This window comes from Drosophila ananassae (genome assembly GCF_017639315.1).
Source record: "Drosophila ananassae strain 14024-0371.13 chromosome Y unlocalized genomic scaffold, ASM1763931v2 tig00000093, whole genome shotgun sequence".
Taxonomy (NCBI): Eukaryota; Metazoa; Arthropoda; class Insecta; order Diptera; family Drosophilidae; genus Drosophila; species Drosophila ananassae.
In genome coordinates this window covers 710936-737024 of record NW_025319056.1, presented here as the reverse complement: position 1 = coordinate 737024, position 26089 = coordinate 710936, and the positions used below count along the sequence as shown (strand labels likewise).

The following is a 26089-nucleotide window of genomic DNA, read 5'->3' as shown; positions in this document are numbered from 1 at the left end:
CTTTTAAAATTTTAATAAGTTTTTTCGTCAAATTTCATGTACCATGTACCACTGTGCAACGAAACGAAAACAAATTATTGAAAAGACTTTTTGCGCTGACTTTTTCAGTCAATCGGTCTTTTACTGAATCTCTCAGTGCGAGTGAAACTTAAATCTCTCATTGAGCGATGTTCGGTAGATGAGAGTTTCATGATTTGCTCATTGTAATTCGTTCAACAGAAAACCGAAACAAAACAAAACAAAGCCTGCTGCTCAGAGAGGAACCGAAACGGCATGCTTTGTTTCGGTTGCTCTCGCAAACAGAGCGTAAGCAAAAAAACGGTTAACAGTTATTTGCAAGCTATGCTAAATAATGAAGACGATATTCGGGCAATTGATACTTCTATTAAGGAGGCCCCCTTAAAATACGTAAGAATTATTTAATTTTTTAAAATTATTCTTAATATATATATTTTCTTTATTTTAGATTCCTCTGTTTCAATCCATATTAAATAAGGACATTGGTTCCAATTTGGAACGAATATTTTCTCGAGACCTCATTATGAGATTAAACTACAATGGGGAGTATGGGAAAATTAGTTTAAGAAAGTACGCGAATTTATGCAACGCTTTGTTTGGTTGGTATTTTTTGTTTTTGTTTTTATGTAATGTTTTATTTTTATTTATTATTCATTGTTTTTGTTTCCTTTTATTTAGAATCAACAAAGAAGGAAGGCAGGGGCTATGAAGACTTCATACGCTCCCTGCGAGATGGAATCAAAAGAGTGAAAAACAAAGTCTACATGCAAAAAAGTAATAAGGAGACATCTTCATCTTCCGAATCCTTTTAATTTTTAAGCTATAATTTTAATTTTAGTTTTTAATTACTTTTTTGTTTTTTTTATATAACTTTTATACTATTTTTTTATTTTTTATTATGATTTAAGTGTAAATACTTTAAGATGTTTAAGATAAGTTGACTTTTAATAAATATTTAATTAGTTTTTAATTGAAAATATGAAAAGAAACATTTTAAAAATGCATTTTTTATTGAGAAAAAATCAATGGGTATGGGCAGAAAAAGCAAAAACAAAAATCAAAAGCAAAGCAAAAAGCAGGGGAAATTTTTTTTGAAGCAGAATTTCCCTAGTGGAAGGTTCATACCGTTTTCCCATAGCCGGGAAGCGTGGGCCTAATGGAACTCAAGCTGCGATCCGCGTGCATTACGCGCTTGCGGAACGAAGGCATACATGAAAAAAGCGGCCACGCCAATGTAAATTGGAATGATGGTTTTCCGCAGATGGATGTGCGCCGCGAGCATCATTTGCTATCGCGGGATGTTCATTTGGCAGTTGCAAGGCCCGACTGGGGAGGCATGCGCACTTGTAATTTTCAAAAAATCGATTTTTTTTTGCCTTTTTTTTAAGTGTATATATTTAGAAATGTGTTCACAAAATTTTGAAATGATCCGGTTAAAATTCATTGAGATAAAAATGTTTAAAGGTAGGGGCGTCCGGTTTATCTAATAGGGAGTTGAAACTCTAAACACGTTTTTCTCAAAACTACGTTTTTGAAGTCGGTGACCACTCTTACTCGAAAACTAGTGAAAAATAGCATGCTTTTTAAATACATAATAATCTAGTACTTAATCGAAGGATTGATTTTTTTATGCAAAACTTTTTTACAGCTGAAAAACTACCGCTTTTATTAACGAAAAACGATTGTTCAACTTTAATAGGTCGCCATTTTGTCGAATATTTTTTTTTTTAATATCCTTCGATTAAGTACTAGATAAACTTTCAATAAATGTAAATCCGTTTAATTTTTTAATTTCAAACGATCCAGATTTCCACAGTCTTGGTCACCGCGACCCGTGTTTTGCAGACGGACCTCACTTCGACGGGGCATTACTTTGAAACCCCTAAATATTTTCTACTTTTTTTTTCAAATTTAAGTTAAAATGATGTACTTTCACATAATAAAACGATATTTCAAAAAAATTCAACAGTTTACGAGAAAAAAATTCACGAAAAATGTATATTTTTTGGCGCTCCGACTGCGCATGCCTTCTTAAAATAAAATGTAAAGCTGAAAATGCTCTTTCCACCGACACTTGAGTAGCCGGTGTGGCTAGTACTACTTGTGCCAGCGCACTCAAATGTGGCGATTTCAGCTTGACATTTCTAAAAAAATTTAATACATCGTCATTTAAAGGTAAGCGACAGTAGAGGTGGAGAACTATCGATAGTCGGCGCCCTCGATAGCCGGCGATTGTTTTTCTTAAACCCTCGATAGTGTCGATAGTGCCATCGATAGTCACTGATACTATCGTCCGACATTAACATATTTTTTTTCAAGGCATTTGGCAAGTTTTTGGTCGTCGGAATTTTTGAAATATTTCCAAACATGAGAAATCTTACTCCTTTTTGAGTTACCCTGCTTATTGGGAACAAAATCCTTTTCAGAGTCTGTGCTGGTTCAATCGCAGTCTTGCTTTCATGGACTTGGCGCAATAGGCTTTGCGGTCCTCCGACGTATACCTTAAATTCGCCATCAAAATACTTATGTAGAATACATTAAGCATACCTTTCGCTTTAAGCTCGCTTTAAAAAGCGATCCATATTTAATAGTTCCTTTTTAATTGCCGTCAATTTCACACCAAATTTTGCAATTTTTACACAAACGAATATTGAAATTATTTTAGCGATGTGAGACGCCAGCTATCGAAGGCACCATCGATAGTGGTTGGGTCACTATCGAACGTGTCTGACACTATCGATTGCGGCTCGATAGCGGCCAACCATCGATAGTGTCGATAGCGCCATCGATAGTTCTCCACCTCTAAGCGACAGTACATTTTGTCGAAGTTCTCCACCTCAAAATATATTTTGACAAGTTGGTCCGAAACAGGCTCGTCCTTTGCTTCTGGAACAGTCTGCCGACATCCAAAAATGCTGATAAAAGCGATTTTTCTTCTGGTGGGGATGAAAATAATAAGTCCTTAACCAGTTCAACATCATGAATTGGCTGCGAAAAAAACACTTTCTGTGGAATGATCCTTTAATAATAAAACAAAATTAATGTGAAATTTTTTGTTTTCAATAACAATTTAGAACAGCTGTAAGTGCTTGACGAGGACAATTTTAATTATTAAAACTAAGAACACGTATCTAAAAGCAGCTATAACATAAAGGAAACAGGACCAAACTTCAATCATACTTCGTCTTACATGTTTTTTCCATTCTGTTTAGCCAACCATTTCTGGTGTTCTGTTAAAATACAATTCACTCGTGGATCCATATAAATTGCAGATGATAAAGCTTCGTTCTCTAACAACTTACACTCTCGAAGTTTGATTTGTGCCAATAATTTTTTTTTTATAATATCGCACTTCAGTTTAAGCTCCATCCAAATAATGACAAATTCACTATGAACTAAATTGGTATTTTGCAGCTTTATGGTCGCATCATATGCGTCCTTAAGAGCGTCGACATACGTCTCCATCCAGTCCCATTCTACGGCGGTATCAATGATACACTGAGCGGCCAGAAACTCTTTTAGGACAAGTAGTTTTTTTACCATTAAGTACGTTGAATTCCACCTAGTGGCAACGTCGAGCGAGGGTATAGTTTTGTTGTGCTCGATTAAGACGCGTCTGCGCAGGTTATATTTTTATTTTGTACATATATATAAAAAATAGATTTCTATTTAAACTTTTCTTACCTTATAAGTTTCAGTGCGCAATTTTTTGCATAATATGCAGCAGATACTAATGTTTTCGCTAATCTCGCTCAGCTTATTCACATCATAGACGCACAGCTGTAGACCGTACGAGATGAATATTCGCCAAATCCAGATCATCTAGCTTACCCATCAAATTTTCCTCTTCTGTGTCATCTTCAAAAAGGGATTTCTCCGTTTCGTCATTAAGAATTTCTACGGCTTTGACCATGTTTCTCCCATTATCAGAAGTAACATATATATGTACATATATACATTTTTTTCTTTAATAACAAACATATTAAAAACTAACTAAAAACACATTTTTACCTGAAGATTTGATTAAGATTAATGCCATATTCGTAAGGAATTTCCAAAAATGTTTCTTTTATGTAGACCCCAGTGTGTGCATGGGTGAGCTGGATCATTCCCAATGTCTTTATAACAATCTCCATTTTATTAATATTTGTGGGAATCATTTGCAGATTCACACCTAGAACTGCTGTTTCCATTCTAGTCGCCACGTCGATTTTTAACGATATCAGCTTTCCTTTAACTAACGCCCTTATGCCGTCTTTGATGGCCTGTTCTTTTACAGAAACGAAACTCATAATGTTCCTTGATGTAATTCCGTTCATACCAAGGGCATTATAAATTGGGTCAACAATTTCTTTGAATCCCTCGCTGTCCAAGAACATAAATGGCTTTCCATCAGTTGTGACAATTTTGACCAGTGAATTTATAATTGTGTGTTCACTAGTTTCAAATGAAATTTTTGTTTTCTTCACAACTTGAGTTTCGGTGACTTCTTCGCTGTCGCAGTCTTTAAATATTTCACCATGCTTCGATGTCAAATGGCGTTTTAAATTTGTAGAGTGAAAACCTGCTAATTTAACTCCGCACACTTTGCACACCGATTTGTTGTCCATTTTGTTAAATATAAAAAATTTATGCACTTTTTTATTAAGAGGGCTTGCGCAGTTGGAGGGCCAAAAAATAGGCATTTTTCGCGAATTTTTTTCTCGTAAACTGTTGAATTTTTTTGAAATATCGTTTTATTATGTGAAAGTACATCATTTTAACTTAAATTTGAAAAAAAAAAGTAGAAAATATTTAGAGGTTTCAAAGTTATGCCCCGTCGAAGTGAGGTCCGAAGTGAGGTCCGTCTGAAAAACACGGGTCGCGGTGACCAAGATTGTGGAAATCTGGATCGTTTGAATTCAAAAAATGAAACGGATTTACATTTATGAAAAGTTTATCTAGTACTTAATCGAAGGATATTAAAAAAAAAATATTTGACAAAATGGCGACCTATCAAAGTTAAACAATCGTTTTTCGTTAATAAAAGCGGTAGTTTTTCAGCTGTAAAAAAAAAGTTTTGCATAAAAAAATCAATCCTTCGATTAAGTACTAGATTACACAGGCCGACAATTTCCAACTTTTTTTTTCCTCCAAGCATAATTTTACCTGCTCCATAATCTTTAGGCTCCCCTGAACCAAAGTGCAGAACAAACATAGGTTCTATCACCCACCGTTTCCGCGGTACACCTAAGAGAAGAAATTGATCAAATTTTACCATATATTGAATTATGTAGGCCGTGTAATGGCGATGACCATCATAGTTTCCAGTACATATCATTTTTGAAATGTATGTGTACCAACTAAAATTCAAAAATGGTATCTAGCAGCTACCATATCTTTGGAATACTCATCCAAAGTTGAAATCTGTGATTTTCTACATTAATTTTTGGTCTTCTATGATTTTTTTCCAAACATTTGCCCATGGAAGATTTTTATTTTCTTATTGAAATCAGTAGATCATACCATGTTTTAATTTTGGATTTAAGGAAAAACTCGAAATAATTTTATTGAATTTAATATAGGTGGTTCAACAATATTTTCTTTAATTAAATTGGAGTTTTTAATCTCATATTTTCAAAAAGTCATGGCTATCTAAAACTGTTTCTATATTCAAAACGTATCTATTGCAGGTTCAGCTTGTTTAGTAAAGAAGTTGTATTTAGCAGCTTCATTGGAGCTGATGTACCGACCAATTTGGTAGAGCGTTATTTCATCGTTTTTATTCACTGGAGGAGCATTCACATTAGTATTTTCCACTCTAAACACAGCCATATCACTGCCTTTATGGACATACTTGCAAATGTATTTGATGCTCTTCACAGAACTGCAGAACTCAACATTAATATGAGCATTATATGTCTTGCTCAGCAGAGGCGAATATGGCACCACCCAACGATTGTCAATATCAATGTCTGTGTTGATGATATTTTTAATAAATGATTGTCCGCCATTTTCAGGATTTCTTCGACGATATATTGGGTATCCGTCGACATTTGTGACCGTATCATTGGTAAAATCTTTAGGGAAATTTTTAGTACATTTTCCATCAGCCATGCAAGGCGATGAGCTATTAAGAGTACCACATGGACCATGAATCATGTTTGTTGTAACAATATCAAACAGCAGTTGGTCAGTGGATGGATCTGGAATTTCCGCAGAAATGATGCTATCGATTTCTTCAGGACGGATTTTGTCGATGAACCAAACCAAAATGTGTGCATGAGGTAATCCTCGCTTTTGCCACTCAACCGAATACATCCAGCAACGTGTGGGACCAAATACATGTGATTTAGTAATGAAACTTATTAAAGACTTCAACTTTTGTTTGAACACACGTGCTGTAATGTCATGGCGATGTATTGCATTTTGGCCAGGCAGTAGCAAAGATGTAATCTCTGGCCATTTTGGATTACATGTGAACGTGATAAATAAACATGGTCGTCCATATTCGCGCACGAAAGTCAGAGCCTCCTGTATATATTCTTGCATATGACGTGGACTGCCTACGTGCGATGATGGTAAAATGACATGGTTACCAATTTCGGCGACGTCGGCGTTGTTGTTGATAGCGTCTCGCAAATGAATGTACTCTTCCGCGCGCAGCTTTTGTTGATTATATCGTAAGTATCGTAGTCGTTCGCTCTCAATCTTCGCGTACATGTCGACCATGAATTGTTGACAAAGCTCACGACATCGTAAAATGACGTTGTCCAGGCCACGTCTAATCATTAATCGGATTAAGGATTATTATGCGTAATCCTTTGAGCTAACGTTCTTGTTTGTTTCAGCTCCTGTAAAATTTGTTCATAAAAAAATAATTTAAATTTATTACGTTCAATAATTTAATTGTTTTGTTAAATGATTAATGATCAAATTAATAATCAATGAAGTACCTGATACGGTATCTCGTTGTTTTATGTTTATGCAATATCCGTCTTGTCCCTTCCAGAATGAACTGAAGATTATTATTTCTTCTACGAATCACAATTTCTCGTGCAGCTGTAGAATCGCCAACCATGATTCCAGCAACATCATCAACAACGGGTGCATTGAATCTACGAATATGCTCTCCAGCTGGTGTTTTATCAGGATTAATGACGATAGCGTGATTATCGCTTTGTAATTGGTGCATATGTGATTTGAATATTTTCAACAACTCGTTGTGCTCGTTCAAAAGAGCATCTAGCTCGCTGACGATGCGCCTGGCATAAAGTGAATCAAGGTTATTATAATTACAACGTGCATTCACGCGATTGGCAAGTGCGCTTCCGGAATCCTCGCCGCCCATAAAGTAAATTTGTAAGAATTTATGTGGTTCGTTTGGCATTGGCAGCAGTGAGCCCATTTTATGATAAACTTGGCTTCTGATTTTGAATGTAGAATTGAATTGTTGACCATTTGCATTAGTATTTCGAACTATTTCTGTTTCTCCGAACGATGTCATTTGAAAGCATGAATTGAATCTTAGAATTGACTTCAGGAACACGTTAGAATCTGGATCCGTGCCGTTAAGTAAGCCGTTCAATGGTTCAGGTGGTGTTTCAATTTCAGGTAGTTGCACTTTTCCTGACGCGCAACACATCCCAGCTGGCTCATTTTTGAATTTCAGAGCATGACAACGCGGACATTCCTTGTCCATAGCACCAATTACCACTTTTGAATGAGCATAATATTCAATATCGGGCTCATACTGGAATGTTAGACGCAGGAATGAATCAGATATAAATGCTCGATGTACCTGTTGTCGTTGTTGGTTATTTGTTCTTCGTCTATTGACTGTGAAACGGCGTGATTGTCGTTGTTCTAATCTTCTGACTTCATTGCGTTCATCTCGTGTATCTTGTGGCTCTTCTTGATGCAATCGCGTCATTCTGACACGTGCATCAGTATTTTGTAGCTGGATTTGTTCTTCTGTTCTTTCGGATCTGCTATTTTGCAACCTTCGAGCTCTGCTTGTACTGCGGCTGAGATCAACCCCTTTGCGTTTTCTTGGCATTGCTTGTTTTTGTAATTAATCAAAGTGAGAAAATTTCCCGCTCATAAAGTGTCACTATCACAATACACTTGTTGCTGGCTGAAGACAAATGAATTTGAAAAATAATTTCCACAATACACGTGATTGATATGATGGTTTTAAATTAAAATTTTTCCAATATTTTTCACAATTTTTCAAAGAACACAATATCGGTTTGTCACATAAAATTAACTGAGCAGAGAACAATGAGAAGTTGTCAAACAATGAATCACGTTCCGGCGCCTACTATTATTGTAGTTTATTTAGAAAACGTTTGTATGGGAAATAGAAAAATGCGGTTTGAGGATTTTCCCGGCAATTATTCGGGATGAAAAATAGATGTTGGCCGATTCTCATAGATACCGGATAAGCACAAAAAATTTCATCAAAATCGGTCAAGCCGTTTCGGAGGAGTACGGTAACGAAAACTGTGACACGAGAATTTTATATATTAGATATATATTAAAAAAAAAAAGGAGTTGCTCGCGACGGTTGTGCCAGTGATTTCAAATACAAATTAAAGAATTCTCCGCGTCGCGAAACAAACTTCTCCATAGCTGCTACTGGAAGGATTCGTCGTCCCCATGCCCTGCACCTGCATCGATTGTGAAAGGAAAGTGGCCGCAGGATTAAAGGATCCGAAAGCAGAACTCCAGGTATTTGTGCAAAAAATTGAAAGTTGAGATAAGACAAATTAAAATCCGTCTTGTGCTGGAATATTGCACCCTCGTTTCAATTCTTGGCGCAAAAATAAATAACAACATATATAAAAATTCTAAAATTTTAATTATAAATATATGTGCTAACCTAAATTTACTGCCTGTGGATAAAATAAAAAAGAGAATATTTATATTATTTGCAATCACTGTCGCCCCCTACCCCTCGTTCTCGAATTTACAAATCTTCCAAATAAATACTAAAGTGCAGCCAAAAATTATTTATTTATTACAGATAAAATAAAGGTGCATATATATTTGGTATACATACTTACATATATACGCAGCGATAATATTTTCGTTTTCGTTTCACACCGTTATCCGCTGCTGTATGTATGTATATGCACTTTTTGGCACCTATAGTTTAACGGAACGCCAAGTGACGCGCTCTCCTACAATTTGGTCGTACATATTGGTTTCGGCGTCATTGGCGACCAACTATTTTTATACCCTTGCAGAGGGTATTATAATTTTGGTCAAAAGTGTGCAACGCAGTGAAGGAGACATCTCCGACCCTATAAAGTATATATATTCTTGATCAGGATCACCTCCTGAGTCGATATGAGCATGTCCGTCTGTCCGTCTGTCCGTCTGTCCGTTTCTACGCAAACTAGTCTCTCAGTTTTAAAGCTATCGAGTTGAAACTTTGCACACACCCTTCTTTCCTTTGCAGGCAGTATATAAGTCGGAACGGCCGGGATCGGTCGACTATATCCTATAGCTGCCATATAACTGATTGATCGGAAATGCCATAACTTTGGTGTTTTTTAAGTTAGAGGGTTGGGACTTTCCACACATGTTATATTTGACCAAAATATCTTGTGTGCAAAATTTCATAAGGATCGGCCGACTATATCCTATAGCTGTCATAGAACTATCGAAATTGGCATAACTTTGGTGTTTTTTAAGTTAGAAAGATGGGATTTGGTACAGATTACTCTTTTGGCAAAATAATTCGATATGCCAAATTTCATAAGGATCGGCCAACTATATACGATCCGCTACATATCTAATAATATAAGATCATATAAAAAAACCTCTTGACGAGGTAAAGTACCGGTGACGAACCTGCATGCGAAACCCAAAATATCTGATATCAATTTTAGTGACGAAAATATGCTATATAGGTGTACAAAATTGCATATAAAAAATATTCTTGTTCGGCACGTGACTGATTTTTTTTTTGTTTTTCTTGCACGTGCCGAACAAGAATATTTTTTATATGCAATTTTGTACACCTATATAGCATATTTTCGTCACTAAAATTGATATCAGATATTTTGGGTTTCGCATGCAGGTTCGTCACCGGTACTTTACCTCGTCAAGAGGTTTTTTTATATGATATCAGTTGTTTTTTGTATATATTGATCTTCAATTATTTAAAACAGAACGTATAATATATAGAATATATATATATATATATGGAAGTAACCTCTGGACAGGCGATTCACACAGTTAGCAATACTTTAATTGTAAGGATAAACATCAAAAATCTTTTTTTTTTTAACTCTATAGATTTTGACATTCAAAAAGGTGGAATAATTAAAAACCTTTCCAAAGACGTAAAGAATTTTTCGATAGCTTCAGTGGATCTGAAGTTATACGTATTTTTAATTTACAAAGGTTTTAGAATTTGGTTAGTTTAAAAATTTTATTTAAAAATTTGCCCAAAAATGTATTTTAAATCCAAAATTGTTTCAGTTGTGGGAAACCAAATTGTTTTAACAAATTAACAGATGAGAGGCCTATTCTTATGAGAGTTCCACTATATAATAAATTATAAAAAAAAAAACAAGAAAGGAAAGTAACTTCAAGCGGAGCCGAAGTTGATATACCCTTGCAGTTAAGCAGAAGCTTATATTATTATTATATATTTCGGATCCTATATAGTTGTCCGATCCTTATGAGAATTTCACCATCAACAAAACTTCTAATAAAACAAGAAAGGAAAGCTAACTTCGGGCGGAGCCGAAGTTTATATACCCTTGCAGTCCGCTAGGTGGCGCCACGCATCTTATATTATTAAATATATAGCGGATCGTATATAGTCGGCCGATCCTTATGAAATTTGGCATATTGAATTATTTTGCCCAAAGAGTAATCTGTACCAAGTCCCATCTTTCTAACTTAAAAAACACCAAAGTTATGCCAATGCCGATCGTTCTATGACAGCTATAGGATATAGTCGGCCGATCCTTATGAAATTTTGTACATATTTTTGTACAATTTATTTTGTACAAGATATTTTGGTCAAATAAAACATGTGTGGAAAGTCCCAATCCTCTAACTTAAAAAACACCAAAGTTATGGCATTTCCGATCAATCAGTTATATGGCAGGTATAGGATATAGTCGACCGATCCCGGCCGTTCCGACTTATGTACTACCTGCAAGGAAATGAAGGATGTGTGCAAAGTTTCAACTCGATAGCTCTAAAAGTGAGAGACTAGTTTGCGTAGAAACCGACAGACAGACGGACATGCTCATATCGACTCAGGAGGTGATCCTGATCAAGAATATATATACTTTATAGGGTCGGAGATGTCTCCTTGACTGCGTTGGACACTTTTGACCAAAATTATAATACCCTCTGCAAGGGTATAAAAATGTATGGCATATCCGATTAATCATATAATAAACATGTATTATATCTAAAATAAATGCGCAAAGATAAAAAATTAAAAAAAAAATTTCTAGTTAAACCAATTGTTGAATGTAACAATTTATTTTGGGTGTGCGATATAAAATAATAAATATTAGAAAAGTATTGGCGGAGTTGGTTTGCCTGGTTTTTTTTTTTAGATTTTAATCCATGATTTGGCCCAAAACGGTGGTGGCTGTAATTTAAGTAAAGCAGAGTTTTATTTATATGCATTATATGCTCAGTGGGGGCATATGCATATAAAGCTTTCTACTCATAAAATTTTGCATTCTTCTCATTGAGACACGAGACACTGAAACACAAAGCAGAATTACAACAAAATTTGCCATCAAGCAACAAAGTTCGAGGTTAGCCGAGTGGAGAGCGTCGTGGTTCCTAACACGGAGGGCCTGGGTTCGAGCCCAAGTTGAGTCAATGTTTACGTTTTACTTTTTAAGCCCTTTTTTATTTGTATTTTATTTTTAAATAAATAAACTAAAATCTGAAAAGATATACTCCATATTTTTAGGGTATTGACCAAATATAAGCAGACTCCAAAAAGCAAAGTTGCCAATCAAATACACACACAAGTATAAGTAAATGCAAGCTTCACAGGAGGCTGGACAAAATGGGTAGCTGCACTTACAGGACTATATCTTGAGTTAACGGATTTTGCCAGATATGAGCGATATATCAAAAGTTGCGTCATCTCAAAAGCTATCTACACGTGCAATAAAAAAATAGGATCAGTCGAGTAAATTTTGAGAAATAATTTTTTTTCTTAAAAAAAAAGTTTATTTTCAGTGTATTTTTTTTTTTTTACTATATCGACGTTTGGTCTCAAAGAAAGTGAAATTGATATTTAAAAAACCATTTCAACGGTGTAAAGCTCTTTTTAATATCTTTCTTAATTATAAAGTTATGAATTTTTTCATTAACAACGTTTTTTTAATTTTTTGACGTAAGCTTAAGGTATTTCAAAAAGTTGTAGAACAATAGTTGCTCATATGATAGTAACAAACATTTTCCAATTTTTTTCAAGATTTTTAAGATAAAAATAGTGCAAACAGACAAACCGACAAACCGACGCAAACTGGCTTCATTTTGAAGAAGAAGAAAAAATCGAATTTTTCGAATAACTTCTGAATGAAATGTCGGATCGGGTCGATTGAGGTACCAATCGACGCGTATTTAGCTCTAGAATGCGAATATATAAAAATATTCTATCTGGGGACCAAAATGTGTCCACCAGCCCCACTTTAGTGATAAAATTTTTTTTTACTTTCACCCTAATTTCTCTCAAACCAAATAACTTTTGGAATATGTTTCGACAAAAATTATCTAATTGAAACAATACCTTTCGATTGGTATATCATTCATTTAGATCGGTTGCCTACAGAAAATTTTTAATTCTTCGGCTATATATAGAGTTTCCTCGCGCACGCCTAGGCATGCAGGTCGTCACCTCGTGGACTTCCGTCCACAGTGATGCGTGGCGCCACCTAGCGGACTGCGAGTGAACTGCAAGGGTATATAAACTTCGGCTCCGCTCGAAGTTAGCTTTCCTTTCTTGTTTTGGATACTCTGTGCCTCGACTATCAATAATTCGTTATCAATTAATTAATCAATTTAGATTTGTGTTTTTGGTTAAATTTAATAAATTATTTATTATATTTAAATAAGATTAATTAATTATTTTCGTTTTCGCATTTTCTTGTTGTTGAATTAAATTCAATAAATTTTTAAATGAATTTCTAAAATTTATTTATTTTTTAATAAATTTTTAATATTAAAATTTTAAAATTAATTTAAAATTTAAATAAATTAATAAAATTTCTTTAACAAAAAATTTAAATAAATTATTAAATCTTAAATTTGCATCGTTTTCGTTTTTGTATTGAAAAAATACATTTTTATAATGGAAAGTACTAAAAAAAAACTTAATTCCACGACTCTTATTGACTTAAAAAAAAAAGATTAAATGTCAAAGTTAAAAGCATTCGCCGGTTGGAGGAACGTTTGGAAGATGGATCACTTCCTCTAAACAAAACCGAGCTAGAATGCAAGCTTCAGGTTTTAGATGGGGCAATTTCTAAAGCAAATGAGTTGCAAGACCAGATCGAGCAAATAGATGAATTGGATGATTTCGGAGCCGAGTTGGAAGAATTAGGAATAACTACCAAGGCAAGGATTATGTCCTTATGTAATGCCTTGAATTCAGCTGAAGACTCCCGTTCAGCTACTGCAATTTCTGCAGCCCCAACTCGAGCTCGACTTCCTAGTTTTGTCCAAAGACATAAAAAAATACGTAAGGAAATGTCCTAAATGCCAAAAGTCTAAATCAAATAAATACACTAAGACCCCATTAACTATAACCGAAACTCCACAAAGAGCTTTCGATAGAGTAATCATGGATATAGTTGGTCCACTACCAAAATCAGACAATGGAAACGAGTACGGTGGACGTGGTGGTGGACGTTTCATGCCAAGTCACACGGGAACGCTGTCGAACGGGTTATTAATTATTGTGGCCATTAATTATTTCCTATATTTATATTTTAATACAAACTTGAATATTTTTATATAATACCTTAAAAGTGGGCATGAAATTGTCTTGTATAATTGTGGCAATTTTACTTTGCCTTCAGCGCAACATAATCCAGTAGATTCACCAGTGTACTTTAACGCCTTACAATATTTACAAATTGTTTTCATTTCACCAATTTTTACTGATTTGTCGGCACAATAATTAATTGCCGGATCATAGTGGAATGCAGCTCGTTCAAGAATCACAGAAGCACTGCGTCTGCGGATTCGCTCAGTTTTATTATGTCTAGCTTGCTGTTCATGAGTTTCATGTGCACGAACTCGTTGCATTCTAAGCCTATCTCCTAAAGAACGAAATTCTGACATAGCAATACGACTATTTTCTTGATCTGTCTGTCTCGGGTCATCAGTGCGGTTAGCACGTGAGGTAGCTCTTCGCAAATTTAATTGACTACGACGACCTAAGTCAGGCCGTCTTCTCCTCGGCATCGTTAATTGTTAATAAGAGAGAAAATTTGCCGCGAAATTTGTGAAGTGAGAAAATTTCAAGTTAAAATTTTTCAAATTTTTTTCACAAAATTTCAGTAAACACAATATTGGTGTGTCACATAAAATTAACTGAGCAGAGAACAATGAGTAGCTATTAGACATCTGAATGATTACATTCATAACATACTTCTAATAGAGTACATTCGAATCGAATAGAATGAAGTGAGTGGAATGATGGAAATGAAATGAGATTGTATGAATGTAAGCTTAGGTTCCTCTCGTAATTTGAGACGTCAAACGAAATGACAGGGAATGAATGATTCGAAAAGTGAAATGAGAAATATGTCAATGTCATGTATACCCGAATCCTTCGAGTTTTTTCTTATCATTCGTGCACATTTCTATCTGAGAGCTGCTACAAATTTGTCTAAAAATTTTTAACAATTTTTAAATTAATATAAAAAAAAAAGAGCTGCAACAAAAAACGGAAATATGGACAACGAATTTATAAAAGAAGCCGACGAGCCTGTATGTATATATTTGTAGAGTTTTTTAAAGTTTAGTTTTTAGGTTTTTAAGAGGTTATTTAATTTATTTAAAATATATAGGCTGTGCAAAGCGCTGTGGGTATCAAAGAGAACCTGCAAAGTGGAATGTACACCTTAATAGAAAAGAGAGGCAGAAGCGAAGTCTGGGAGTTTTTCCGCAAAATTAAAAACGAAAATGGAGAACAAGTTGATGACTTTGTAGCTTGTAAGATGTGCTATACTGTTTTAAAGTTTACAGGAAGCACATCTAACCTGGTCAAACATAAATGCTACATCCTAAATGCCAGCCAATTCCACAACGCTGCTCTTGTTGAAGTTAACAAAGCTACAAAAGACGAGGGCTTATCTGTTGTAACCGAATGGGTTCTTAAGAACTGCCGTCCTCTTAACATTATTGACGACTCTGGCATTAAACAGTTTGCATCATTTTTAATTAATGTTGGAGCTAAATATGGTGCAAATGTCCATGTAAATAAGCTGTTACCACATCCAACTACCGTATCCCGAAACATAAAATCTATATATTTGACCCACTTTGGGCCAATAAAAACGGAAATAGAAAAGTACAAAGCCTTTGGATATGCTATTACCAGTGACATATGGACTGATAACTTCTTAAAAACAGCATATTTGTCGTGCACTGTCCATTACATAAGGGAGGGAGTTTTGGTCGATCGCCTTATGGCCATAAAGTCAATGAAGGGCTCGCCCAGCACAGGTTTGTTAACCCTATCTTTATGTCACAAGTATAATTACAATTTTTTCTTTGTTAAGGTGCCAATATAAAGAAAAAAATAGAGTCGATTTTGAAGGACTTTGGATGTGACCTTGAAGTAGACAAACCCGTATTCGTAACTGATCGTGGGTCGAACATGATTAAAGCCTTTTCGAGCTCGGATAAAATTCACTGCATAAACCACTTGCTTAACAACGCTGTTGAAAAAGCTATTAACGCTATTCCCGAGGTGGAAAATATTGTCACAAGTTGCAGCAAGCTAGTCACTTATTTTAAAAAGTCAGGAAATAATTCATCGTTAGGGGTGTCTTTAAAGAGTTTTTGTCCAACTCGGTGGAATACCGTCTACTATTTGGTCAAGTCCATTGAAATAAATTGGATAGAGCTAACAGCAATTTTAAAAGAAAAAAATCAGACCTGCAGAGTGGATGACATCAATATTAATCATTTAGGTGCAATTGTACGATTGCTGGAAGTTTTTGAGAATGTGTCCAAACCTTGAAGCTTCTAAACGCCCAACGATACATTTAATTTTGCCACATTTAAACAAGTTAAAGAAAACCTGCAATATCGAGTACTATGACGCAGAAATAATTAAAAGCCTTAAATTCCAACTCAATACCCAAATTTTATCAACAGTTACTCCAAATTTGTCAAAATACCCAAACATAGCTTTGTTCCTTTTTCCCCCAACTAACAAACTAATTCAATTCTCACAAACTGAGAAAGAGACCATTATTAATGATTGCAAAATAATTATGAGTCAATTTCTTGAAGACAATTCTGACCTCAACAATAATGAAGCCCAGTTAGTAGATGATGAATTTGCCGATTATTTTGATGTCCCCAAATTTGAGACAATACAGGACAAGGTGGAACAAGAAATTTCTGGATATTCCAATATTAAGGTTGCATACACTCCTGATTTTAATGCTTTAGCTTGGTGGCATTTAAATAAGCAATTTTTTCCGCTATTGCACAAAACAAGCTGCAAAATATTTTGCATTCCAGCGAGCAGCGCGGCTTCGGAACGGACCTTTTCAAACGCATAAATTTGATAACAGCGAAGCGTTGTCAAATCGCCACTAACTCTGAAAATATTAACAAAATAATGTTTTTGCATTCCAATTTAAATTAGATATAAATTCGCTGCATTTAATTTGTTTTTATTTCCATTTACAACTCGAATCATTTGAATGAAACGTCTCTGTTTTCAACGTTTTCAATTCACTCAATTCGTTTTGTTGATGAACGGTCACTGTAAAACTAAAAAAACTGCATTAATTAACAATTCGATTTGGAAACTGGGCACACAATAGTTTATGTAGAGAAGAAGAAGGGACTAGAAGCGTCGATTGCAAGTTCGGCGTGTGAGTTTTTGCTTTGCTTTGTTAGACAGATGGCGAAATCAAGCGATTGAGCCAGAACTTATATTTCAATAAATAAAGTTAATCATCATAAGGAAGTTTGGTCCTTCAGAGCCAGATTCGTTTTTGTTAGAAAAGTAAAGCACCATTGCGATGGAACAACTCAAACGGCTAAAGGGAGTGAGGGGCCGTCGCAAATCCAGCCTCACCAAACTGCTACACCCAGCAGAAAACTCTTCCGCATCAATCGGCGTTGACGCCGTGGAGGTACTGCTAGTCAGGCTCGACAAGGTTTGGAATGATTTCGAACTTGCCGGAGATCGTGCGTGCTTGACGACGTCGAGGGCTGGATTGATCCTGAGGATGACTACGACGAGTATGAGGCGAAGTACATAAAAGCCCGTGCGCTTTTGTTTTCCCTCAAGCGCTCACAGGAGCCGACAACACCAACAACAACGAGACATGCAGAAGGAGATTCAATAGCTAACAACGACGCTATTTCTCGCTTAGTGCAGCAACAACAAGAGTTTTTCGAACGCCTAGGAGCAACTTCAACACCAACCCAGGCTGACGCCGCGGCGCCAGTAAGGGAGACAGAATTACCGAAAATACACATAAAACCGTTTGGTGGCATTTACAAGGAGTGGCCAGCCTTCAAAGCACTGTAAATAAGCACTGTACATAGCAAGCAACATCTGGGTAAGATACAAAAGTACCACTATCTAAAATCGTTCCTCGTGGAACGATTTTACGAGGCTGCAAGTTTGGTACGCCATTTGCCGATTTCTGAGACGGCATATGACAACGCTTGGGAGCGCCTCAACGAGAGATACGATCGACCACGGCAAATTATTCACAACCTGTTGGACACCTTTATGGAGCTACCATCGACTAACAATGGAGAGGTATCCATATTGCGTAGCATATCAGATGGTGCAAATGAGGTCATCCGTGCATTGGACTCAATTGGCCATATGCTGGGTTATCCATAGACTGCTGGGTTATCCATTTATTGCTGAACAAAATCGATCCAGAGTCACGCCGCAAATGGGTAGATGCAAGCCGTTCTTCAAATTCACCAAAAGTCGAAGAGTTCTTCAAGTTCCTGGATGCACGATGTGAAGAATTTGAGCTGTGTCAAAGCGATCCTGTACCGAGACTGGGTGGTAACAATAAGAAGACAAGCAGAGCCATGGTAACTGCTGCGTTGACAAAATGCGTGAATTGTAATGCGGATGGGCATCAACTGTCTAGGTGTCCTCAATTCATTGGTTTGTCTATCGACCAACGCCGTTCTTTTGTAAAGCACAAATCTCTCTGCTTTAACTGTCTCAAACCAGGTCACAGGTCATCAAACTGTAGCTCAAAGTACAACTGTCAGCAGTGTGGCAGCAGACACCACACACTCATACAAACGCATGCTATGCAGACCAACGAGGGTCAAATCACATCCACGTCTTCAAGCGATCACAAGGATCCAGACACGACATCAGTGACTGCGAGTCACATGTCACAGGCACTACTCACGCCAACCCTATTGTCACATGGGCAAGTAGGACGAACATGTACTTTGCCAACTGCATTGGTACACATCCGCAACTCTCAAGGCACATACACAAACTGCCGGGTGCTACTCGACACGGGCTCGGAGTTATCATATGTATCGGAACGCTGTATTAAGGCACTGGGTCTTAGTCGGGTTCCTGGCTGGATTCTCATTTCCGGCATTTCTTCAATCAAGGCCGATCCACGAGGGGATTCAGCACACTCACGATCAAGTCTCGAGTTTCTGATCACTCGCTACAAGTAAAAGCTCATATTCTAGGAAAAATCACATCTACGCTGGCAAGAGAAAACATCGATGCATCTGCGCTTGAGATCTTCAATGGGATTCCGCTTGCAGACACTGAATTCAACTCGGCATCGCCTATAGACGTCCTACTAGGCACCGATTCTGTATGGGCTATTTTAACCGGCAACAGGAAGCTGGATGCGCAAGGCAACATAATAGCTATTTCAACAATCTTTGGATGGGTTATCACATCGATTGCGTATCAAAATCCATCAATCACCACGTCATTTTTGTCTACAGTCGATATCCATGCTACTCTACAAAGGTTTTGGGAAATTGAGGACTCCCAAATCACCACTCACCATGATCCTGAAAATGTTAAGGTTGAAGAGCATTTTCAAACCACGCACTCACGCGACTCCAAGGGAAGATACACCGTAGAGCTTCCATTCAAGGATGCAGATCCACAATTCACTGACACTCTGCAGGGAGCAACCCAACGCTTTGCTTCTGTGGAGCGCCGTCTACATAGAGACACAGATCTGCACTCACGGTATGTACAATTCATGCAAGAGTATATTTCTCTAGGCCACATGCGCCAATTGAACCCTGACGAAATTCTCACCAACAATGGAAGGGTATTCTACATGCCACATCACCCGGTACTTGGAAAGAAACTATGAGTAGTTTTTGACGGTTCATTCCAAGATTCTTCTGGTTAATCTTTAAACGACACCCTGAACGTTGGGCCGAGCATTCAACGAAACCTGTTCGATGTATGCGTACGCTTTCGCCTACATAAATACGTTTTTTCTGCGGACATCATCAAGATGTTCAGGCAAATTTGGATCAACAAGCATCACCGCAACTATCAACGTATCGTTTGGAGAGAACATACTTCAGCTCCACTTCTACATTACCAACTCTGCACTGTAACCTATGGCACTGCGTGTCCACCATTTCTGGCTGTACGGGTTCTTGAGCAACTGGCCAGAGACTACCAACATTTGTATCCAACTGCTGCGCGCATTCTTCTTGAAGATTTCTACGTTGACGACGTTTTAACAGGAGCTGCCACCGAGGAAAAGCTTCTACAATATAAACAAGAACTAATTCAACTAATGTCATGTGCTCAACTCGAACTTGAAAAATGGATTTCCAACAGCAACCGCGTTGTCGATCCTGAGACAACAATCACAAACAACACATTATACAGTCCACTCGAAACTACGAACAAGGTTTTGGGAATTCATTGGCAACCGCACACGGACACATTGGCATACAAGGTATCTTTGCCCAGCGAGGGAAAGATTACAAAACGGCAAGTTTTATCAGACGTGTCTCGCATTTTCGACCCACTTGGATTGCTGGCTCCAGTGGTTATTCAATTCAAAATCCTGTTCCAAGAACTTTGGGTTCTCAACTTAGACTGGGACAGCCCGCTACCGCTCAGCCTGGAAGATTGGTATCTCAAATGCAAGCACGACGCTAGGTTCCACGCTACATTGGCAACTCTACTGACACAATTGAATTGCACGCCTTCTCGGACGCATCTATAAAAGCCTACGCCGCTGCCGTTTACAGTAGAGTCACTCTCCCTGATGGTAACATACAGGTTACTCTTATTGCTGCAAAGACTCGTGTTGCACCGCTCAAAACACAATCACTTCCACGCCTGGAATTGTGCGGCGCACTGCTACTAAGTCGACTCATCAACTCAGTCAAAGCTGCACTGAAAAACTACAACGCCACTGTTTACGCCTGGTGCGACTCTACCATTGTTTTGGCTTGGCTCTCGCACATATTTGCCAAACTAAAGACTTTCGTCGCAAACCGCACTGCCGAAATCCTCAGCATCATTCCACGAGATCACTGGCAACATGTCAAATCAGATGACAACCCTGCTGACTGCGCTTCAAGGGGCATGCTAGCTGCTGACTTAGTAAACCACAACCTATGGTGGAAGGGCCCACACTGGCTATACTCAACCGAAGCTGAATGGGTAAAAACACCTAGCACTCCTCATTCTAGTTTCATTTCAGATGAACAAGTCCAGGCTGAAGTAAAAGGTTCCGCTTTCACGACAATGAGAACATACAACACTGAAACCTGACTATTGGATCAACTGATCGACCGTGTCTCCAGGCTGAAGTCCAGGCTGAAGTAAAAGGTTCCGCTTTCACGACAATGAGAACATACAACACTGAAACCTGACTATTGGATCAGCTGATCGACCGTGTCTCCTCGTGGCCGAAGCTACTTCGTATTCTCGCCTACGTTCTCAAGTTCATCCGACGCACTCGCAGAAAATCCAACACCGCTACGCTGACATTTGAGGAGATCCATGACGCACGGATCCTGTACCTGCGCCATGCCCAAGACGAATTCCAAGCTGACTACAAGCGACTCCTCAACCAGCAAGATTTGGGAAACAAATCAAAATTGCGCACCCTCTCACCGCAAATCGACAAACATGGACTCCTGCGAGTGGGTGGCCGCTTAGGTAACTCAGAACTGCCAGCGGATGTGCAGCATCCAATAATTATGCCCAAATCTCATCGCATAACGAAACTCATTCTGGAACATGAGCACCGGATTCACTTACATCCTGGAGTATCGGCGTTATTCGTGATCGCACGCCAACGCTACTGGGTGTTTGGCGCACTCAACCTCATTCGAAAGATCACGCATGACTGTCTAAAATGCTTTAGACAACGGCAACACACATCTCACCAATTCATGTCAGATCTGCCGTCTGTCCGGGTTCGGCAGGCATTTCCGTTTGCAAACAAGTCTGAAGTCAGACGAACACAACAACACTGTACTGAAGGCCCTGGCAGACGAAGGAATCAACTGGAATTTCATTCCCCCCCATGCACCTTACTGGGGTGGCCACACAGCGGGGCGAATTCATGGGAGAGCGCAAGTGAGAGTTTCACTTGCGCTCCCGCTCCGCCCTAAACTAACTTATACTAGACTTCATACAATTCCACTTAATTATCTACATCTAATTATACACCGGCCCCGTTGAAGGCCTTCCTTAGGCTTCAACTATTGGCAACCTTGCCAGCTTGTGGACTGCTCTCCGAAATACTGCTCCTCTACTCGTCCTGACGTCGGCGACCCTGACCCTTCCGTCCGTGACCTGACCCTTCCGTGAGTCTCGACGACCCTGGCGGTGATCCACTGCTGGGGCGGCTGGTTGTCCTCGGCGACCAGCACCAGATCGCCCTTCCTGGCGTCCTCCTGCTCCCGCTGCCACTGCGACCGCGCCTGTAGGCCCAAGACGTACTCCCGGGACCAACGCTGCGAAAACATTTGCTTGATTGACGAGACAAGCCGCCATCGCCGCAAGCACGTTAGACCCTGCTTAGACTGAGCGGCCCGCCTGTCAACAGGTGCCCGGGAGTCAACGCCTCGCCGTCGCTTGGGTCCTAACTGAGGGCGCCCAGGGGCCTCGAGTTCAGGACGGCCTCGACTCCAACGAGGATGGTCTGCAGCTCCTCTGCGGTCAACTTTGCGCTGCCCACCGCTCGTAGGAGTAGGTGTTTTGCAGACTTCACACCTGCCTCCCATAGTCCGCCCATGTGCGGAGCCCGCGGTGGTATGAACGCAAATACGCATCCTTTTTTTGATGCGTATTGTCGCAGCTCGTCCGCTTCGCTCTCGATCTGGTGCCGCAGTGCCGCGAAGTGGCGACTCGCTCCGACGAAGTTCGTCGCGTTGTCGCAGTGCACGGTCTGCGGACATCCTCGGCGCCCAACGAACCTTTGAAAAGCCAATAGAAAGGAATCAGTTGACAGATCGGAAACTACTTCTAAATGTACTGCTTTAGACGAAAAACAAACAAACAAGGCAATGTAGGACTTGTATGGTACCCTACCACGAATTTTCAAGGTCGTCTCAATAGGGCCACAGAAATCCACGCCACATATGGAAAATGGGCGGAGAGCACGAACTCGATCTAGGGGCAAATCTCCCATGATTTGAGTCATCAGATGAGGCTTGCATTTAAAACAGCGTATGCATGACCGCACTATCTGACTGCAGACTTCCTGCGCGTTTACTATCCAAACGCGCTGTCGCAAGAGACTCACTAGTGCTCGTGGACCCACATGAAAATTCGACTCGTGGAAGTATCGGACGTAGCTCTGAACAAATTGAGAGCGCTTCGTCAACAATACTGGAAACTTGGCATCGTACGAAATAGGAGCATTAGCTAGTCGCCCCCCGACCCGCAACAACGAAAAGGTAAGCCCAGCCTGAGAGGTTTCATGGACAAACGGACTTAGCTTCTGTAGGCTTGGGCTAACAACCAGATTTTTTCTAACATTTTTAATTTCCTCTTGATACTCGTGCTCTTGGACTATCTGGACAATTTTATTAAACGCGTCTCGATATTCGACAGGGGAAGGTACATTATCAGAAGGAACTACTAATTTTTTACATTTCTTTATAAAGCGGACCATGTAAACGAACACTCGCAGCAGTTTTAAGTGAGAGGAAAATCCTTCTATCACTTCCAACAAATATGAGGTAGAGACCATTGCAGTCAGTCCGACCGCACTCTTCTTTGCTTCCATCTGCAAAATCTCTGGTGACGGATCAAACCGAGGGCTCGTTGGCCACTTATCTTCCGGCTCCGTTAAAAACGATGGACCTGTGAACCAAATTGATTCTATCGTTTCCTTTACGTCTCCACCTCTTGACACAATATCTGCCGGGTTCTGTTTAGTTGGTACATGCCGCCACGTGCTATCCTCTGACCACTCTTGAATCTCAGCAACTCTATTTGATACGAACGTTGACAACGACGATGGATGGGAACGAATCCAATGAAGACAAACTTCCGAATCTGACCAATATACACTTCGTTCGATCGGTGCTTTGATAAGAGGTTTTATTTTGCGACAGAGGTCCGCGAGAAGGTGAGCGGCACATAACTCAAGACGGGGGAGCGTCTTTGTCTTGAGCGGCGCTACTTTCGACTTTGCTGTCAACAATGAGACTTTACTACCTTCTGCAGATTTGCAACGGATATAGACGCAGGCTCCATGACTCTCATCGATGCGTCAGAAAAGGCATGAATTTCAATTGGTGACATTGGCTCACTCATCACAAATCTCGGTATTGAGATCTCTTCTAACTGTGACAAGGCAAGCTGAATCTTGTTCCATGCGGTTTCCAAGTGCAGTGGAATGGACTCATCCCAATCTAGCTTATTGAGCCAAAGTTCCTGTAACAGGATCTTTCCTTTAATAAGGATCGGGCTTAATAAGCCAAGAGGGTCGAAAAGCTTTGACGTCCCCGAAAGAATATTCCGCTTAGTCGCCCTTTGACCCATGACTGACATATCAATTTCGAATTTAAATACATCATCTTTAGGAACCCAAACGATTCCTAATGTTTTTGTCAGCTCTGAGTCCGAAAGTGTTATTGGCTTAACCGTGCTCTCGGATGCAGTAACTTCAGGCGAGTTTGAAAACCACTTGCTCAATTCAAACCCAGCGTTTTGAAGAACCTGAGTTACTTCAGACTTAATTGTCTTTAGCTCCTCCACGCAACCAGCAACCGTTAACATGTCGTCGACGTAAAAGTCAGACCCAATAACTTTAGCAGCTCGAGGGAATGTATTTTTCGCGGATTCACTCAACCTCTTCAAACACCTTATGGCCAGGAATGGGGCTGGTGCAGTGCCATACGTAACGGTGTTGAGCTTGCACAATTTCAAGGACTCAGACGGGTCTTTTCTCCACACTATCAACTGGTATCGTCGATCTGCTTCATTTACCATCACTTGACGATACATCTTTTTTATGTCGGCTACCAGAGCGAATTTGTTTAGCCGAAATCTAAGAAGAGTTGAGTGAAGCTCTTCCTGAATTGTTGGACCCACCATCAACAACTCATTTAAACACTTTTGTGTGGATGTCTTGCAGGACGCATCGAAAACGACTCGAAGTTTAGTCGTTGTACTTTGTGGCCGCAAGACACACTGGTGGGGTATGACGTAGTGTGGAGAAGCAAGAACGTCATTGCTTGCAGGGGACATATGGCCTAGGGATTCGTATTCTTCCATAAATTCCAAATACATTTTCTTTAAGTTCGGATCTCGAGATAATCTTCTCTCGAGCGACAGGAATCGGCGTTTGGCTATCTCGAATGAATTGCCCAAAACGCTTGGATCCGACATAAATGGAAGTTTAACTTCAAATCGACCTGAAGGCAGAATTCTTGTAGTCTTCCGATAATGTTCCTCACATAGCTCTTGTTCTGGCGACAACATCTTTTTAGAAGATGGAACTTCTTCCAACGACCAGAATTTTTTCAAGTTTTTGTCTATTGACTCTAATACTTCCTCTTGGCAATTCAGACTAGAGACTGGCTGTGGAGGAGTTGAGGAATTTGCCAGATATTTTCCCGATACTATCCACCCAAGGAGAGTTTTTTGAAGGATGGGATGGTTCGGACCTTGTTTTATTTGGCCAACGGACAACAGTTCGAAAAATGACTCAGCTCCAATTAGCATATCTATCCGCTGAGGTTTGTAAAAATATGGGTCTGCTAACGGCAAGTTCTTTGGTAGGGTCCAATCTTTCACGTTCACCGACTGGTCAGGGTGATAGCCTGAAATGGTTTTCAAAACCCAAAAGTCGAAACGTTGCTAACAAAACCCTTTCTACAGACGACGCATGCAAAGCATGTGAAGTAGAAGGGCCATCATTCGTTAACTCTGGAGGAGGATTTTGTGTGGGTGGTGGTAATGCTAAGCTATTTTCGGTCACTGTAAATCGGTGCAGAAGTTTATGGTGCGATCTTGAACAGATTTGGCACCTGGTCGATTTACAATTCGCTACCGTGTGACCTTTTCGCAGACAATTCAAACATAGGGAGGCTGACTTAACAAACTCAAACCTTTGCATTACAGCAAGACGAACGAACGGACTACACTGGGCCAAAAAATGGTTGTTCGCGTTACAATAACTGCAAGCTGGTTTGGCGTTGGTAGAAGAACAAGCCAACGAAGTTCTATTTAGTTGCTTGCCGAACCCAGTTCTTTCTTGTTTTGGTTTGCCAGTCTCTTCAGTGGACAGATGCTGGTATCTACGATTTAGTATTTTTTCGAAATCGGACCACAGCGGCAATTCCTCATAATCCAGTGACTCTTCCCATTTTTGCT

At 39.2% G+C, this 26089-nt stretch overlaps 1 protein-coding gene across 1 annotated transcript; it reads right to left on the bottom strand.

Annotated features, from left to right (window-relative positions):
* Nucleotides 1–5718: 5718 nt before the first annotated feature.
* On the bottom strand, nucleotides 5719–7452 carry LOC6498165. The gene is made up of 2 exons (XM_032456159.2): nucleotides 6954–7452; nucleotides 5719–6851 (listed from the first exon to the last, which is right to left on the bottom strand). The coding sequence occupies exons 1-2, from the start codon at nucleotides 7403–7405 to the stop codon at nucleotides 6845–6847; spliced, it is 459 nt and encodes a 152-aa protein (XP_032312050.1). The 5' UTR covers nucleotides 7406–7452; the 3' UTR covers nucleotides 5719–6844.
* Nucleotides 7453–26089: the final 18637 nt, after the last annotated feature.